Source organism: Uloborus diversus, chromosome 9 (assembly GCF_026930045.1).
Source record: "Uloborus diversus isolate 005 chromosome 9, Udiv.v.3.1, whole genome shotgun sequence".
Classification (NCBI taxonomy): Eukaryota; Metazoa; Arthropoda; class Arachnida; order Araneae; family Uloboridae; genus Uloborus; species Uloborus diversus.
Window position 1 is genome coordinate 118,083,495 of NC_072739.1, and position 19,122 is coordinate 118,102,616.

General features: G+C 33.9%; 1 protein-coding gene across 1 annotated transcript in view; it reads right to left on the reverse strand.

Annotated features, from left to right (window-relative positions):
- Positions 1-6,757: 6,757 nt before the first annotated feature.
- LOC129230729 (uncharacterized) overlaps positions 6,758-19,122 on the reverse strand; it is a 98,949-nt gene continuing 86,584 nt past the window's right edge. Inside the window, exons 5-10 of the mRNA XM_054865148.1 lie at positions 17,663-17,772; positions 16,256-16,334; positions 15,077-15,227; positions 14,791-14,914; positions 12,240-12,385; positions 6,758-8,843 (exon numbers count right to left, since the gene is read on the reverse strand). Coding sequence (XP_054721123.1) covers positions 8,547-8,843; positions 12,240-12,385; positions 14,791-14,914; positions 15,077-15,227; positions 16,256-16,334; positions 17,663-17,772 — 907 coding nt within the window. The 3' untranslated portion in view covers positions 6,758-8,546. The remainder of the gene's footprint in view (positions 8,844-12,239; positions 12,386-14,790; positions 14,915-15,076; positions 15,228-16,255; positions 16,335-17,662; positions 17,773-19,122) is intronic.

A 19,122-nucleotide genomic window follows, 5' to 3' on the forward strand; every position in this document is an offset into this window, starting at 1 on the left:
TATATTATGTTTGTCTTCGTCCTTGTTTTGTTCAAATGTTTTATTTGAAAAATCTATTATTCTTCTGGTATAACTGTTTTAAGTTATGCTAAACATTCTTCTAGCATTATTGCCTAACTGTTGCCAAGTAATAGCTTTTTTGTTTTCTGTATTCCTTTGCTCATTTTACTATGTTAGAAGAGCTGATTTTTGTTCATTGTCATTTGTAAATAGAAGTAGCACACACATATATGTATTTAATTTTTATAATGGTCATTTGTTAAGGGTTAAAGTCCTTCTGGTCATTGCCCTTCTACTGCATTACCATCATTCCTAACCATAGTATATTGGTCATAAGTTCCAACTAAAATCAATATTACAAATTTCTGTTCCTAATTAGTTTTAGACAGGTTTTTAAAAATGTGCCATATTTAGTATTTTATTTTTTTTTACGTCGAAAAATGCTTGAAAACATTTAAAGGAATTATAAATTCACTATTTTAATCTTAGGTCACTAAACTGAATTCTTAAACATTTAATTATATAAATCAATGTCATTCTTTTTTTTCTCCAAAATTGGTTTGTAAACATATATTAACCATTTGTAAGAAAACACTATGTATGCCTTTTTTTCCCAATATCAAGTAAATTATCTCACTATTCAAATTAGCAAACAGGCAAAACACAATCTTCTGTTTACCTCTTAAATATGAACTTGCAATCTACAATGAATATGCTTTGATTCATTATCAGACAACGTGCTGTTAACCTTCTATCCCATTTAACCAAACTCCATAACCAATATGCTGTGATACAATACCTAAAAATTATTTTAAATGCCCCTTTTCCTGGTTACTACAAAAATAGTTTTCAGAAGAAAATTTATATTATAACTAGTAACAGATGAGTAAAACTAGTGTAGGGACAATACTCAGACTTTGGTCTGAATTCCTAGAATTCTGCACAGATTGTAAAACTATTTAGGTTAATTTAAAGCATGTGTACCAGATTAAAAATAAAAGAAAATAATTATGGAATATAAAAATTAAATTTGAAAATTGATATGAGATTTTTCAAATTGCATCAAATAAGAGCATACGTATGCTTTTTCTTCTGGTGTACCATGAAAGACAGAACCTTTGACGAAGCGAATGAGCTTTGAACCCTCTCTTAATCTGAAGGCGTACTGCCAATCCTAGTTGTATTATGACATTTGTATTTATATAAGTACTTTTATCACCAAATCATTGCCCTTGGGGCTGTCCTAATTGAGGAGAGTGCTCAGGGCGAATACTTTCAAGTCCCGCCTCCCTTTCCACACACACACTTACAAAAATTGAACTGGTTATAAAATCTTTCAGTACACAGTAAGTTGAACATTGGCCTTCTTTTAAAGCCTCCAAACTCGACAACTATAGCGGTCATATAGCGAAAAAGTACCAGATATTTTTATATCTTAATTGTTTAAAAAAAAACATATTTTAATTATTACATAATTGAACATAGTTATCTTTGTGTATCCAAATTAGGCAGAACTTAAAGCTAATGTGTTTTATTTTTAATAAGCTTTATTAAAACTAAATTGTAATGCAGCAAAAGCATAGTTTATGGCACCCTCTCATGTCTTGGAGACTAGAGTGATCACAACGTGAAATATCTAGCAGTGCTTTTACTGTGAATGATTTACGTTTGCCGTGCCAATATTGCTGCACCGGATCTACGATTTTTTCGAGGCAATTCCTGAAACTACTGCTCTTACCCATCTTCCTTCAAGTTTTTATTTTGTGTTTCAACTGGGAAAAAAACAGAAATTAGAGCACATTTGCCATTTTTCAGAAGTTGCTGCTCGGGGCAAGGGGCCTTGCTTTCCGCCCCGTAGTTTCAGCACTGCGATATTTGGAAAAGGTTGTGGAGCTTTGCTTATAGGGTCAATGAAAAATTTAAAAAAAAAGTTAATTTCAAGGGATTATGAGTCTTTTAAAGAAAGTAATCTATACAAAACTCATCTTGACAAAAAATCATTGCATTGAGTAAAAATCGTTTTTATGAATCATGGTTTAGCAAAATCTGTAAAGAAACCTAGTTTCGTGATAATCTTTTATATATTTTGAACAATTAATAAAAATCAGATGCTGCTGAACTGCATGTAATAAAAATATTTATTAGGTTTTCGTATCAATGTTTAGTGAGCTAAGGTTAAGTTAAGTGCATTTGTAAGTGCCCAAAATTTGTTAAGGGGATTTTTTCTAACAAATCTCAAATGACTAGGAAGGGCAGAAGCTCATTGTATTTGAAGAATCAGCTCTCAAAATATTTGCATTTATGGCTTTTTTGTATCAAGTTTCATTTCCCACAACTTTGTGCCATTTTGTTTTAGTTTTGTGAAAAGCCACTTGTTAACTTTTCGCAATTGTGTATCATTGAAAATCTAAGATTGTCTGAAGAAATAGAGTGATTCTAAATTGCATGTATACAAAATTGAAAAACTTAAGATAGTTTCAAAATTGCATTGAGAAAAAAAAATCAGTTGAAAAAACTGCTTTGTGATTAAAATAATTAAAGGCTTAAGATGTTTTTCGCTTAGTTTCATTATAATTGTAATATACCTTGATTCAATACTACCTTAGTCTTTAGGTGTTGGAAAACACTTTTTAAATCTTTATAATAAATGCCATCTATAAGAAAGAAAAATAATGCCTTTGTGCTGAAAATATAAATGGTAAATACAGCATTAAAAACAAAATTTTCAAATGATTACAGACAAGTATTTTACTTCTTTAGTATTAAAAAGGGAGTGTTTTGCAATTTATTGCTTAATGCTTATTTTATTTAAAAAAATGCTTAAATAATATTGTTTATATCATTCATAACGCAATCTGTATGGTTTTCAAATTTTATTCCAAAGTAGCTATAAGTGATTTTAATAAGTAGGTACATGAATAGTATAAGCATGCAATCATGAATTTTCAATTAAATAGCTATTCAAAAACAATTTACTTTTTCAATTTGAAAATTTTGTGTTTAATGCTTCTACTTTTTCTGCATTGTCTACTGAAAAAATTGCCATGCTAATAATCTTTGTTGTATTACATATATTTGAAATTTTATAGTATTTTAATGGTTACAAAATTATTTTCAACCTTTTAGCTCTTCAATCTAATTGATAAAATTATTACTAAATTTTATTCAAATCGCTTTAAAAGTTTTACGCAATTAACTTAAATTTTGAAAAATTACTATTTAATATTTTTATCTGTTACTTCTTTTTTTTTTTGATATGCTAATGTAAATGCTAATTAAATGTCATGGTAAAAGAATCTAAAAAGTTTTTTTCATCAAAATGTAGTGAAAAAAATTCTAAATAATTGTCTCATACACATATAATTTTTGGATTTACTTATGATATGTAAAATAAAACTCTGGGAAATTTTAAAAACTCCATCAAAAATATGAAAAGTTCCTGCATTTGAAACAATTTTAGCATTTTTTACGTACATGAACATAAACTATATTTTTGTTCGAATGATTGCCTCAGGAATCACACTTCAAATTTTCATCCAATTTTTACACAACTTTTCAACCCGGTGTTAATAGAAGCCTACTAAAAGCAAATTATATATTTGTGTAAAATAAATACTTAGGAATGGTGAATACTTATTTGATAGCATTATCAAATTTTTCACGCTCGCACTTTTCTGAACATATGAAGTTATAAAATGTTGCCATTTGTAATTTTTGCCAAAATGTTGGAAAACTGATTCCAACCCGATTAATTTAAAGTACCGATTATGTGTATTACTGCATAATCCCGAACTGGAACCAAAAGATTTTCAAGGACTTGTAAAAGTGTTAATAAGTACATCATCCCTTGCCCTTGAATACCATGTGGTATTTTACATTGTAGAAAATGAAAAAAACGAATCATTTAGATGTATAATGTTACTGTCTTGTGCATTACCACTAATGTATTGTACTATAAAGAGTTCTGTGTTGTAGAAATCATGTTGAACAATTGTATTTTTGTAGCTTGCACAGATATTAGTCGTAGAGGTCATTTAAATGAGATGACCCTTGTTAACTGTGTAATTACAACAGTCAACGTCCCAAACAGTAATGTTTTTAAACTGGTATGTAGCAAACTGGCATTAAAGGATACCAGGTTAAAAGTCAGCAGAGTCTTTGTATATAATATTTGGGGAAAAATCAAAATCAGGTTTAATGAGTTTTCTTAACTATTTGATTTACAAAAGAATCTTAATATAGATCATACCCAAAAATAAGATCAAACATAATAACTTTAAAAGGTATAATCCTTATAGGAACATTTTTTTTTCTTTTCTTAAATAGATATTTTCCCATGCTGATATTTTTTAACATAGTGTACAAAACGTTATATGTACCTTAATATAGGGGCATTTTGTTTTCCTTAAATAGATATTTTCCCATGCTGTATTTTTTAACATAGTGTACAAAATTTAGAAAAAAATTAAGGAACTTTTAAAAGTTGAAAATCTGTTATGCTGAGAAAAAAAATAGTTCTACCAATTTGCAAAACAAGGAGCACTTTCTTCTAATTATACCCTGTTCTCCTTGTTGATCTAGTCTTGAAAAGTTCCTGGTAAAACTTTTTCCTTTCCCAACAACCACTAGTTAAATTTCATAATCCCTATCAATACCGTAGTTGCATACATTTTGTACTTGTATGCTTTAAATTTTGCTGTATTACATTTTAAATCATTATTTTATTATGAGTTAAAACTAATTACTTACGTTTTTGTTAACATAATCTGCAATTTAATTTTTTGTACTAGTGAATAATTATTTTTGTTTGCCTTTGAGTTACAAAATTAACAAAGTCGTTTTCGCGCGAAAATAGTATATTTCATAGTATGTAACAGTTTGTTTTGATTATGAATTCAAAAAAAGTGTATGAAGCATGAATATGCATGTAAATACAGCAGAAACGAAAGTAGAAACAGAACTGCAGCTATTTTAAAAGCTACCTCTCAATCAATGCTAAAGCTGAAAAGAGCTTAATAATAAGGAATGTTCAGTTTAGCGTCTAGTGATTGCTTTCAGACTTTTTTTTTTTAACTTTATCGATTTGAAGCAGCTATATTATCATCATGTTCTTTTTCTGCTGTAATTACAAAAACATACATATTTTGTTGGTTTCCTGATACCATAAACTTCCTTGGTACTTTCATATCCGGTGAGAAAGTTTAACTATACTGTGTTCATGGAAAAGATAGACTAGTTTCAAACAAAGAAATGTGCCATTTGGCAGCATCAACCACAGGGTTGGCGTGGAGAGGAACAAATCAGCACCAAGCAGTTGATGAACATTGGTTTACTTTTCTGATTGCAGAAAAAATCCCCAAAAGTGGCAAACCTTCTGGCAACCCATTTGTTTTCTTTTGGTCTATCTTTTTGCTGAACAGAGTATAAGAGAGTAGACTGCTGTTCATTCAATTCAATTGCATAGAATTCAAATTTGTATTCAATTGTGATTTTTCACCTTTCCCAGTTGTAATGAAATTATTTTACCTTGAAATATTGTTAAAAAAATCCTTTCACCCAATCAAAAAAAGAAACATTTGGGAAGGAAAACAAGCAATGCCATCCAACGCACGAAATACTTTGGTTCAGAGGAATATGAGCTACAATAAAGCTAAGCTTATTGATGAGCTTAGCTGTAATCTCTCCAAGCAATAAATTGTAGTTTAATTCTAGGTATGAGATAGGGAATGTAGCTTGAAAGAAAGAAGCATGTACCATAAGTGAAAAATAATTGCTACAGAAATACATAGAATTATGTAATGTCGCTTTTGAAGGACCAAATTAAAACAACAGGTTAAAGAAAAATGTATTTTGTGTTGTTCTTATTTATTACTACAAACAACATAAATACAGCAGACTTCTGATTAATCAGCCTTGTTTTAATTTTTGGTAATTGAAGTGTGAAAAACAAAAAACAAGCAGTAAAAAAAATTTAATTTTCAGAATTATGTGTTTTGATTATGAAATAAAAAACAGACTTTAAGAAACGAAATTACTTTACTGGGGCATCTCAGTTAAAAAATAATAACATGGTCGCTGACCTTGTTCACCACATTGACAATGAGTCCAACACAGATAACAATTTGACCCCTGTCACATCACTTGAAGAAGGAGCTGGTAATGTGGAATGGCATTACGCTATGCGGAGTAGTAGGCATTAGCTTCATCCATCAATGTGATGATCCTTCTATTTATTTTTTCAATGCTAAAATTATGCATTAAGTTGTTGAACTTTCAGTAGTCAGCAGAAAATAAATAAAGACTGAAATTTTCACAAAACATTCATTCTAATGTAAAAAGTATTTTAAATTAATTCACGTACTTAATTTGAGCCAATTTGTTGGGAATACACTGTAATACGAATGATGAAATAATAACTAACTATAAACATATAGCTATAAACTTTTATAGAAATAATATTTTCTTCTAAAAATAAATCTTTATTATTGAAATTATAAACGGTTCTCTAGGTTAAGAATTCTTGAAACTTTTGAACAGTAACTTGTCGACTCTGATATTCTTACTTCTTTATTTCAGTTAAAATGATTGTTCATTTATTGGAGCTTTTCAATTCTATTTTAAAAATACTTTTAATGTTTTCACATTTCCAAACAAGCAATTAGTTGAGTGTATAAAATTAAGTGTGTTACATTTACTTTTCTTTAATCGCCATTGTAAATAATTCTTTAATTGAGAAAAAATGAAAATAAGCACAAAATACAATTATTAAAATTATTTAATGTCAATAAAAATAACATATTTACATTTGTTCAGCACAATTGTCCAACAATTATTTCAGGAAAAAAAATAAGTAGTTGATTCTTTTTAAGTAAGCAGTATTTCACATAGAGGTTGTAAAAAAAAGATTTGACATAGAGGTTTTTTTTTTTATCGAAGATGATTGCATACATTTCTAAAACTTAAAGTAAGAATTCTCCTATAAAATATGGTTTTTAATAACAAATAAAATTCAGCTGCCAGAGTTAGTACCTAACAGTAAGTAGTACACCAATTTCTATAATTTTGTTAAAAAAATTTTTTTAAAGGTAGTACGAATAAGAAATTTAATAACTATTTACAGTATTTTTAAAGACAGTTTAAAACACGTACTCTAATTTTTACGATGAATTAGTTTTAGGTGTCCTTGTGCTGTACAGTTATCTAAATATGCATTATAGTTTGCACTATGATATTCACAAGTTTGAGACGTGCAGTAAAGTAGAACACCTGAAAAGTATTTCACAGTCAGTCCTGTTAATAATGAAGATATTAATTAATGAATAATGCCTTCAAATGAAATGATTTTAAATGAAGATGATTTTCAAAATGACATGTACATATAGTAAGCTCAGCAGCATCTAGGCAATTAGCGATTTTCTCCAACGCCCACATTCCTTCTAAAAATTTCACGTATAAAGCATCTTTGTAATAATTTCTTCCCCTGAATAAATTATCTCAATTTTAATTTCCAATTTCTGCAATAGAATTTCCTTAAAAAAACATATGTAGTTTATACCTCAACCGGTTTTCCTTTTCCTAAATTGCAAACAAAGCGTCCAACATAATATACAATTTAAATTACTTTGTAGTTACTTTTTCCATTAGACAACTTGTTCATCACTGACTTTTATAACCAAAAGATTCAGAAAACCTTAACTTGTTCTCGATATCACTTGTTTAAGTTGCAACAAATATTTTGCCTTCACTGGCCTGAAACTTCTTGTATGTATTTCAACTGCAGTAATAAAGTGTAATCAACTTCAATGTAATAAGTTTCAATTTTACCATACTAACAAAATATTAAATCCAGTTACAAGAGTCCTTATCGGGTACTTCAAATTTATGTAGATATTTTAATGCACATAACTTTAAATTTACTATGCTGAAGTAAAATGTGAAAGTCAACTAGTGCGGAAAAACTTAGCACCGAATCAACATTGCGGAAAACAAGATGGCTGTCGTGTATTCATAGAAGCAGCAATCTACATATTGAAGGTTAATAAGGTATGATCTACTTTGATAGAAATGCCAAGATTCCAGTTTTGTATTCTAGCTTGCCTCATAAAAACTTTCCACAGTCGCATTTGCTATGCTTCAACAAACGTATCAAGATATATATTTTTTAAAGTATATATTTGAACAAACTAATTAATTTTTAATCCATTAATGTTTATGTATGATTTGTCGATTCAATATTAGTGGAATCAATGGTTAGAAAGCAGTGAAAGTCTGGGAGTGAGAGGGGTTTTTTTTCAGAAAAGACTGCTGCAAAATCGTTGTATTTTCCTCGCATTTTTTCACTTAAGAGCAATATAAACAGAACTTTTCAATACGGCAACGTTTTATGTCTCATTTTCTTGTATATTCATCTGCTTCAGAACGTAAAACTTCTAAAACACCTTGGTGAGAAATCACGGACAGAACCGTTCACGCTGGCACCAACTGAACATTTTGTAAAGTCACTATTCAGTTCAGTCCCAGATGCTTCAACTGTGAGATTCAGCTGTCTAGATTCTTGAGTTATAATGATTATGATGACCATTGGACAGGATAGAGCCTCCAGAGCTCTTGTGCAAAGGTTCTTTGCTGGAATGTTGCGAGTACCTGCTCCCAGGTCTGGAATGTACAATGGCATAGTGGTCGCTTGCATTGCTTACAGAGCGGGCAGTTGAGTTAAGTGTAGATCCTCCTGACATGTAACCAGGTTTGTGGAGAGAGCTCCTTGAACCATAGTGAGAACCAGATACCCAGCCTACTCTGTAGGGATCATAGTCGTCCATTTCTGATGGTTCTTTGTCGACGACCTAAAGGGAGATAAATGTCATAAGTCACCTTAAATATTAAACCGAATTCAAAACATTCAAAAACCTGTGATCCTCTTCCTCCAATCAACTCTAATTTGAATTCTGAAACTTTGAATTCAAATTATGTTTTTCGCAATCACGAGTTGCGACAAGACCCTACTCATTAGAGTTATTGTTTCTAGAAATGCCACCTCCCCCAAGCATGTCCCTCCTCTTGAGTGGTTATGTGTGTATAGTTGTGTGTGTGCAGGCTTAAGTGTGTGCACGTAGGCCTGTGTATGTGTGTAAAGGCGCGCGCGTGTAGGCGAGGGTGTATGAGCATGCGTGTGTAGGATATGAACGTCACCACCCAGCAGAAGTAGATTCCGGGGGACAGTGCTCAGGACCAGAGCAGCCGTGCCGCCGCCGGTGGGCGGTGGTGCTGCTGGTCCAAGCTGAAAAAGGAACCACAACGTCAAGGACTGTCAAATGAGAACAATAAGCAATCGTGATTGCTCAAAAAGAACTTAAAAATTAGGTATATAGAAACACTGGCATGTAGCAGCAGTGAGAGAGACATACATATAAATATAGCAGAGTGATCCAAATTTTCTTGATATGGTTTTTTGTTCGTTTATTTATTTTTGTAATCATAATTGCCGTGCAACCGAATTGGCTAATTCCCCTTGTCCTTTGTGTCTCAATGTTTACAGCATTAATTTTTAAACAAATCTTCCTATCAGTTACTCAAACTCGAGAAGTTCTAAACTCACTTTTTGCAAATGGACATCTATATGCGAAGAAAAAAGTTCCTACTGATATCTCAGTAAATACATGATGGTTCACAAACACACGTGTGTGTGTGTGTATATATAGAGAGAGAGGAGGGGAGTAAGATAAAATTTATCTGCAGCACTGCCAGACATAGGCGCCCATATGGGAAGGGAGACAAGTGGGGCCCATCTCCCCTTAGAAAACAGAACCCCCTTTCTTTTAGTACTTTTTCTTTGCAAAAACGTAAAAACATTTTTTCTCCTGCCATTAATGAATAAGTTATTAAAAATGCAACATTTTAATAATTCTAATCTGCTGAAATCGATTTCCATGGGGAAAATATGAGCCCCCTCCCCCTTGAAATTTTGCATATGGGTGCCCATGCTGCCTGAATATAACTAAGACTTTAATAGAACATTTTATTAAATGTAAACAGCGAGACAATTCTCACTAATTCATTCCAGCTTACTCACTTTTTTAATATCGAATCGAGGATCCGTAGGTGAAAGCTCCTTCATCATGCAAATATAATAAAATTCATATTTAAAAAAATTCTTAAAAACTGAGGCTTCATGTTAAAGCAAGTTAAATTGCATGCTAAAAAATGGAGTTACCCTCAGTAGAATAAATAAATTATAATTTTAACACCTTTTTCATTATTTTAAAACTCATAATCTGAGCTGAAGATATAAGCAGAGAAATCTTATTTCAGAAATATAACATCAATTCAGCGATTAGTTCCGTAACAAATTGTAAGTACACTGGTGTGCAAAAATTAAGGACGAGACGGTTTTTTCAATGTAACCTTGTACAAAAGCTTTCCAAATCTACACATTTAATACCGTAAAATCCCCAATACGTAAGGACACGTGTAATGTAAGCAACACTTACTAAAAGAGAAATCAGAGGGATAAAAAGAAGCTTTATTGAAAAAGTAGCATGGAGTGCAATGCGACTGAAGGCCGAAACATCCCTGTGATGGGTGTCCAGCAAGAAACATCCAGTCTTTAGTAGGGGATATGATCTCCCCCGACTGCTAGGCAGGTTTCACAGCGTCTGCCCATGCTGAGAATGAGGGTGTTGTTGAGGCATTGCTGCCCATTCGTCTTGCAGCGCCAATTGAAGCTCCCGAATCGTTACTGGTGGTAAGATACGAGCTGCCAAGCGTCTGCTTAGAAAATCCCATACATTCTCGATGGGATTGAGATCCGGAGATCGTGCTGGCCAATCCATACGTTCAATATCCTCACTCTCTAAGAGCTGTTCGGCAGCTACTGTGCGATGACATGGTGCATTGTCGTCCATGAAAAGGAACTGCGGACCCATAGCGCCTCTAAAAGACGCACCTATGGAAGAAGAATCCCGTTACAATAACGGGTCCCGTTGACTGAACCTGCGTGGAAGATGTGAAGGTCTGTACGACTGCCAAGCATGATGCCTCCTCAAACGAGAACACCGCGACCTCCATACCTGTCCCTTTCAATGATGTTCGAGGGATAATTGCCGGCTGCCCCGCTCTCTCCAGATGAGTATGCGATGAGAATCACTACTCAGACTGAATCTGCTCTCATCTGTAAAGAGTACTCGCCCCCATTCATTGTCTCTCCGATTCCGGTGTCCCGGCACCACAGAGAACGCCTTCTCCGATGGGCAGGCGTTAGAGGTACACACCGTATAGGGCGTCGTGCAAACAGACCACCACCGTGCAGTCTTCTGGCCACAGTAAAACGCGATATCGGTCGTCCAGTCGCCTGTGTCGTGTGTCTAGCGATTTCTCCGGCTGTCTGCTGCCTGTTTCTTCTGGCCTGTAAGACAATATACCGGTCATCTGCGGGTGTGGTTCCTCGTGGACGACCACTGCTGAACCCCCGGATAGCTGTTCCTGTAGTTTGAAATTGTCTCCAAAGTCGTGAAACGATGCTGTGAGCAATTCCGAACTCTGCAGCCACACTTGTCACACTGCGGCCTTCCTCCAACTTCTCAATGATTCGACCTCGGGTAAAAGCATCTAGATGTCGTCTAACAGATTGATTATTCGCCATTTCTCGCTGAGGCAGTAAATCGGTGTGATTTTAACTGCTATACGGCGTGCAATCTCTTGGCCAGAAATACTGATCTTACAGCGACAACATGCTTTATACTACTCAGACACTCCCCATTACGTCTGCCTACATATCTGCGCATGTGCTACCGTACATCACCTTACTTAATCTCCTGATTCGTCCTTTTGTCCACTCTGTCTCTTCGTTCAGCTGATATGCTAATTTTTCGACTTCGTCCTTAATTTTTGCACACCAGTGTATTTCATTAAGTGTGTTTCGATGGGTCATGTCTGAGGGTCTTTTCAAAGAAACGTGTGACTTGACACTTTATCCCTCAGGTTAGATGTAAATAATGATTTGTAGTCTAGAAAGTATCTTTAATTTCTCCCAAATATAGATACACAGTAATCCTTCACAATCTCTTATGACCTGTTTGCTTCCCTTGAAATTAGTATATTTTTTAATCATTTTGAAAAAAGTAGTACTCATTCTGAATTTCAAAACTCAAACATTATTTTAGCATTCTGAATTAGCAAGACGCATTTCAGCCAAAAGACGTCATTCAAGATTATCAATTAGTGAAGTAACTAGTCAGACTTACCTCTGTTTTTGTACATGTGCATGTTAGAGATGAACACAGGAATATATTGACTATTAACATGACAAGAAGAAGAATGGCCAGGCAGATGCACAGGCCAATCAACCATGGAAATCGCCATTCTGAGCAACTCTCCAGTGCTTCTGCCACTGAAACAAATTGAAATGATTAATACGTTTTAATTTTAAAAGTATTAATCAATGAAATAGTTGTTGAAGAAGGCAGCTCAACTCAAGATAGTATTTTAAAGCTATAAACCTTAAGATTTATTTAAGAAAATAACTAGAAAAAATGCAAACGCTTTCTATTGGTGTTCTTTTTCACTAAATTTCAGTTCTTTTGTAGCTAATGAGAAACTTTAAATGGCTTTTGGTTTAGTTCTGCTGAGTTAATGAAAAAGCTCTCATGAATACGTTTCAAATCTCCAGCATTACACTACAGGAAAAAGTGCACATTTCCTTTAAATTTTTGAAGCAGGAGAGGCTTAATGTGGGCTCCTTAAGGCCGCCAAAGATAGCCTACAACGAGTTTTTAAGAATTCAATGTTGAAAATTTTCCGGGGAGAGCCCACAAACCTCTCCCGTTTTCTTATCATCAACACAGATATATAACTTTTGCGTTTTAGCTATCTTCACTTGTGAGATTCGTTCTTTCCCAAAGATAACCTAAAATTGACTCAAGTACCGAAAAATATTTCGGGAGGCACCCCTACACCTTTCCTCTGTAGTTAAGAAACATATAGCGTTAAATTGTGCATTTAGTCATTCAATGTCGTTAAATTTCCGGAGAAGAGCTACCAGATTCCGTTACTGTCATCAATATGATAGCCTAAAATTTCGTCCTACATACTTCAATTTTCTCAAAAAGCGATCACCAAACCTCCTACTCCTCCTAACATCACCATATATTCTATAGTTGTATATTATTCAGAGTTCAATGCCGAAACATTTCCGGGTAGACTCCTCAAACTTCTCCCATTCCCCATAGCAAAACTAAAGGTATCCTAAACTTAAATTTTAAAATTTTGAACTTCGGAAAATCAGCAGGACGACATCTCGACTCTCTTTTTTTCACCGTGGATCGCCTAAAATTGAAATTAATTTTTAAAACGCTAAGAAATCCTGACAACGCTTTCCCCCTAACGTTACCAAAAATGACTCAAAACTGTGTTTTTTAACGCCAACTTAAAAAATTTCTCCCGGGGAGAGTAAACAATTCTTTCTCCCGACCTTCTTATCCTAAAACATTAAAGACAGACTAAAACTATGTCTTTAAGGCTTCAATTTCGAGAACTTTCAGGGGGAGCTGCCCAACCTCCGTCCTTCCTCTGACGTCCCCAAAAACATCCTATTTAGGGCTGGTTACGTTTCTTTTTTTCCAAATGCGGAGATTCAATGCTACAGAAATAGTGGTAGAACATGCATCCCTAACACACGTCAATTATAACTGCCTCAGTCGTCGAGAGATGGCGTCACCAGTAATTTCCGCTATCAGAGTTTTAATATCAGTTTGGAAAGGAGGAAACCTTGCACCAACCTTTCATTTTCCCATAGTAAACTATTTAACGACTTTCAGATCCACAGATTAAACGAGCATGTACTCGGTAGATCTTTATGACATCGGGCACTGAAGCAGTGATCTTCCGATTTTACAAGATCGATGTCCTAACCATTAGGCACCACCTAACCCACGACTTGGTATCTACCTTTCATTCAATGCAATAAATTGGACACAAGGAATTCTTCTGTACTCATTCTTATCATGAGTTTTAAAAAACTCACCCTATTTCTGTCCGCATGTGAGTGCGTGTATTTCAAAATAAAACTTGATATGGAAACTCTAAGACTAATGGCGAAGTGCGTTGCGAGCAGTACATCCGGTGCAAGGTTGAAGATTTTCCCACCCCTTCAGAACCACGCAGAAGCTATGGAGGGAAGATGGATGTCGTGGTCAGCTATCGATCTTTCCCAAAGAGTCTTGTCCTTCCAGCCATCACTTTCATTGCTCCCTTCTTATCCCTTAATTACAACTTGCTGCATGATAGAGGTTTGCGCTTCCCAACTGTCATTTGAAGCAATGACCAGTGGCGCAGAAACGGGGAGATTTTGGTATCAAAACCCTTCCCAGAACCTTTGATTTTTAACACATATTGCCATATTTCCAATCGCCTTACAATAATGTGTACATAAAATGTCAAGTTATGACCAAAACAGCACCCAGAAGATAATTTTTGGCTGCGCAACGACAACCTAAATATATGTTTAGCACGATTTTCAAACCTACTGGACTATTTTTGGGCTGGCGGAAATTCTCAATTTGCCGAGCGGAACTCCAAATTTTGCCGAATTATAAGACAAAATTTGCGGAATAAGGACATTTTTGGAAGATCGGTGACTTCCGTAACCTCCCATTGTGGCGCCCCTGTCTCGAGTTCTTAATTTTCAGTGACCTCTCATCGGAGCCCCCCTGTACACTGCAGAGACTACACTGCAGACTATACACTTCCTTTGTGGTGTTGCGTTTCAGATAGAGAGTGGTGCATTTGGTTACTTACGAATGGGATCACCAGGCTGTAAAACAAACACTGAAGTGGATGCCATAAGCTGACCATCGTCTGTACCATTTCTAATTCGAGGAAGAGCTCTGGGAGTTGGATCAGTACTCCTCCGACAAGGTGCCTAAAAAGAAAAATATATAAGTACTTCAGAGCATTTGTCAATCTAAGTTTCATAATTAAAACTATTGTCTATTCTGGCTGATTTAGAATGAAAAAGAAAATGTTTCATTACAGCTCAACAATAAATGCGTAGCATTATGATTATGATTATTAAAAGTCAAACCTGTTCGCAAGGTCCCCTGCAGAGTATGATATCACACTGTACACTAACTCTGTTGCTGTCCGGGAATTTGAACATTGACGACAGCACAGCATTTGCAGAATGGCTTGTGTCGTTGTACGTAAAGGATGATAATGATCTGGTGAGAGGGCAGCTAGAAAACAAAGAAACATAATATTGTGAATTAAGTTTTCAATAACAAAAATCTAAAATGCAATAAATAATGAGTTGTGTGTTTATGGCGTGCATCACAAGAAAACGGTAAGACCTAAAAACATGATTTTTCTTCACAAAGGTAGTTTTTTGTCCACAGTGCCAGATTTTTGATAAATTTTTTTAAAAAAGGTATTTTTTGTAATTTTTCGACCATTTTACTCCACATGCCCCAAATTAGCTGCGTCAGAGAGTTTTTGTAGCTGAATGTAAAAAGTCGGATTTCAAACACAATGCAAAAACAGTTTGAAAAAAAAAAAAACGGTTTTTGCATTTATGAATTTTTGGAAATTCGTTTCTAAATGGGTTTCTTCTGAAGTTTTATTTTTCTCTAAAATGATCCGAGAAAAAGTGAAAAGGTCCATTTTACCCTTCTCTGTGTATATTAAAATCGAAATTTTTGTCCTCTTCCTTAATTTTTTTTTCTTTCTAACTATACAAAAGGTTCTTTATTTTTTTAAAGCCTTTTTTTAAATACAGAAAGGGAATGTATATCTCGTGATCTCGCCTTTGAGAGGGTCGAACGAAGTTATAACAGACGATTTAAACAATGAATAAATAAGTGCTGTAATCGATGCAATGAAAAATCACATACATATTCATCACATGAAAATTTGAAAACTATTTACAAATATTTTCATGGCATCCATATATATTATCTCAAAACTGGTTTTAAATTGAAAGAAAAAATTAAAAAATTGAAAAATTTTAATGCATGTTTTTTTTGGGGGGGGGGGGATTCGATTATAAGAAAAAAATTAGGTACATTGTGTATTCATTGGTTGCATTGTATATCCTCTGGAACAAGTTTACAAATATTCTCAATACCGAGAAGAATATTTGAGAACGTTTTAGTAAAAAGGCCTTTTAAAGCAATATTTTTATAAAAAATGTTAAATATTCTCAAAGTAGGGGAAACTTAATTAGAAAATAGAAAATGATGTAAATAAAAATATGAAAATCAAATACCCGTTAGAATCAAGCAGCTGCACTTCTGAATTATTCGGTGCAAAACTCAGACAAGATTTCACCTTCAATTTATGAATATCTGCAAAGGAGAAACAAATAAACGATATATACATCTGTGATGATATACTTTTTATCGAAAATTGTCAAATAAAGGATAACGGGTAGCAGGACAAAGTTATGTTCAATGTCTTACGAAACAGCAAATGCACATTCGTAACTATTAGGAATTCAGATGAAATGGGTCATTTAGCTGAAAAGTGCGCTACTGAAGCAGTTCTTTCAATAACACTAGAACCTCGTTTATCCGGCCCCTATTTAACCGAATCAATTTTTTTGCAATTTTCAAAAAGTTTTATATTCACATAAATACAAATACAAAAGTGACGACCAGCAACAGGCTCTGGGCTCAGCTAGACTATTCCTAGTTAATTTACAATCCTCAGTGAAGATCAATGGCCCTCTTAAAACTATCTACTCCTTGCTCATTACCACCTCTTCCAGTAAGCTGTTTCAAGGTTCCACTAACCTGCTAAAATAATAATTTTTTTAATATCCGTGTTAGCCTGAGATTTAAATAGCTTAAAACAATGACCCGTTGTCCTGTTTTCAGTGCTAAACTTCACCTACGTAACACCTTTCATTTTAATAAATTTAAACAACTGAATCGTGTCCCCTTGCTCAAGACGGTGCATTTTTAGCCTTTAACAAAAAAATAATTTCAAATTATGGTAGTAAGGATAAACCGTCTTTCTTTGTTAAAACTGTTTGAAAACATAATTAAAACTTAAATTTTCTCTTGTTTATTTTTTTCTTAGATTTTACGAGTCATCTGATGAGCATGCAAAAGTTGGAGCCAATTCAATCATAAATGAGCGAGATACTAGTTTATGAACTTCAGGGTGGTGGTGTTTGTCGCACTTACCTTATATAATAGAGATAGACTGGGAGGTACAGTGAGAAAGTTCTAATTCTTCTAAGGGTGCCGTGAGTCAAAAAAGTTTGAGAACCCCTGAACTAGGTGTTTTGAAATTAAGCTTATATAGGATGCAAGGTTCGGCGTTCATGATTCTGGCTTGACCAGAATTTCAGAGATTGAGATTACTGTTCCAGTAAACTCCCGATTAGCCGCGGAATACGTGGGGAGTGGGGGAGGGGGCGGTAACAACGGATAAGGGAATCCGCGGATTATCCACATAAAAGGGAAAAACGATATTAGTGTATGCAATAGCATAAAACAATCAGACACATATATACATTTAAACTAGAGCTAAAGCGATTGCAGTGTATGTAAAGAAAGCATGTAAAAGCAAAAACAAAAAGAGTAGTTCAAACAAGATTTGAATTCAAAAAGTCAAAATTATTATTATTATTATTATTATTTGAACTGAAAGTCAATTGGTTACTTACTGTCAGGTTTCGTCATGGCTGCTCTGAGTTCATACTCTTGATTGACTATAAGCTCTTGAACTTTCTTACCATTGTGGTAAAAATTTAAAGTCACCCTAGAGGTTTCATTCCTAAGAATAAATAGAAATAATCTTATTATCCTTCTTCATACTGAAAGGTTATTTAACATTTTTTTTTATTTTTTATTTTTAATGAAGGACTCTTTGTAGTGACTGATTCCCGATACATGATAGAAATACATTTAATCAAAATTTAAACTGCAGCCATTACCTAAGGAATATCAGCTGTGGTTTGCAAATTTGAATGATTACTTCTCAATTTTATTTTGCGACAAACTCTTCCTAAATTGTTTCCACATTTTAAAACAGTAGAACTTAAATTGCACTGATTTTTTTTATTTATTTATTTTTTTTTATTAATAGTATGCTTATGGTTGCTCTTCTTCATAAAAATATTACATTTAATTCTACACTTTCTATTGTTCACTAATAATGCATGCAAACGTTTTGTGTAAGAAAACTATTTTTTGAGCAATAACATTGCTTATTGTTCTTATTTGACTGTTTTGGCGTCCTTTGATTTTATTTTCCCCCCGCCTCCCTCTGCAGCACCACCGTCGGCTGGACTCACGATCCTGCTCCTCTAGCGAAAACCGTCTCCAGGTTGCGTCCATATCCTATACACACACGCACACATGCACACACACTTATACACACCTACACACATATACACACACACATATATCCACACACTCATGCCTGCACACAGAAACAAACACACATGCCTACATACACAGGCCCACGTGATTGCGAAAAACATAATTTGAATTCAAGATGTCAAAATTCAAACTAATTAATTTTTTTATTCATGCAATGGTTTTGCATATTTTTTTTTCTGTAACGACAATTTTTGTAACTGAAAGAGAAAGTTTCTATTTTCTACAATACAAACAAAAACATTGATTGCAGAATGGTGGAAGTATTGGTGATTAAAGTTTTGATTTAAAAAGAAAAAAATAAGTTGCTAGAAGTTATATAGATTTTCTTAAGTTGTATCTTTCGGTTCTGTTTAGGAAAGTGTAATGGTTAAACACTCACGAGAGACGACCCAAGAGCAATGGATATTCTTTGGCAATGGCTTGACTCAACCCCATCTCCCCAAGAGCAAGAGTCTCCCTAATGGGATAAAATACTCCGAAAAACGTCCTTTTAAAAATTTCAATGGCAAATTCTACGCTATGTTACCCCCCCCCCCCCCCTCCTTCACAAATGCTGAGACGATATAGTGGGAAAAAGATAAATGAAAAAGGAGAAAAATCTATAAAATTTATTTAGCCTACTATATCAACAATTTAATACATTCTTATCATCTGAGCATGACCCACGTTGATTTTGTTGAGCATTTCTGTAGCAAGTATAAATTTTTGAAATTATTGTTTCGTTTTTAATTCAAAAAAAAAA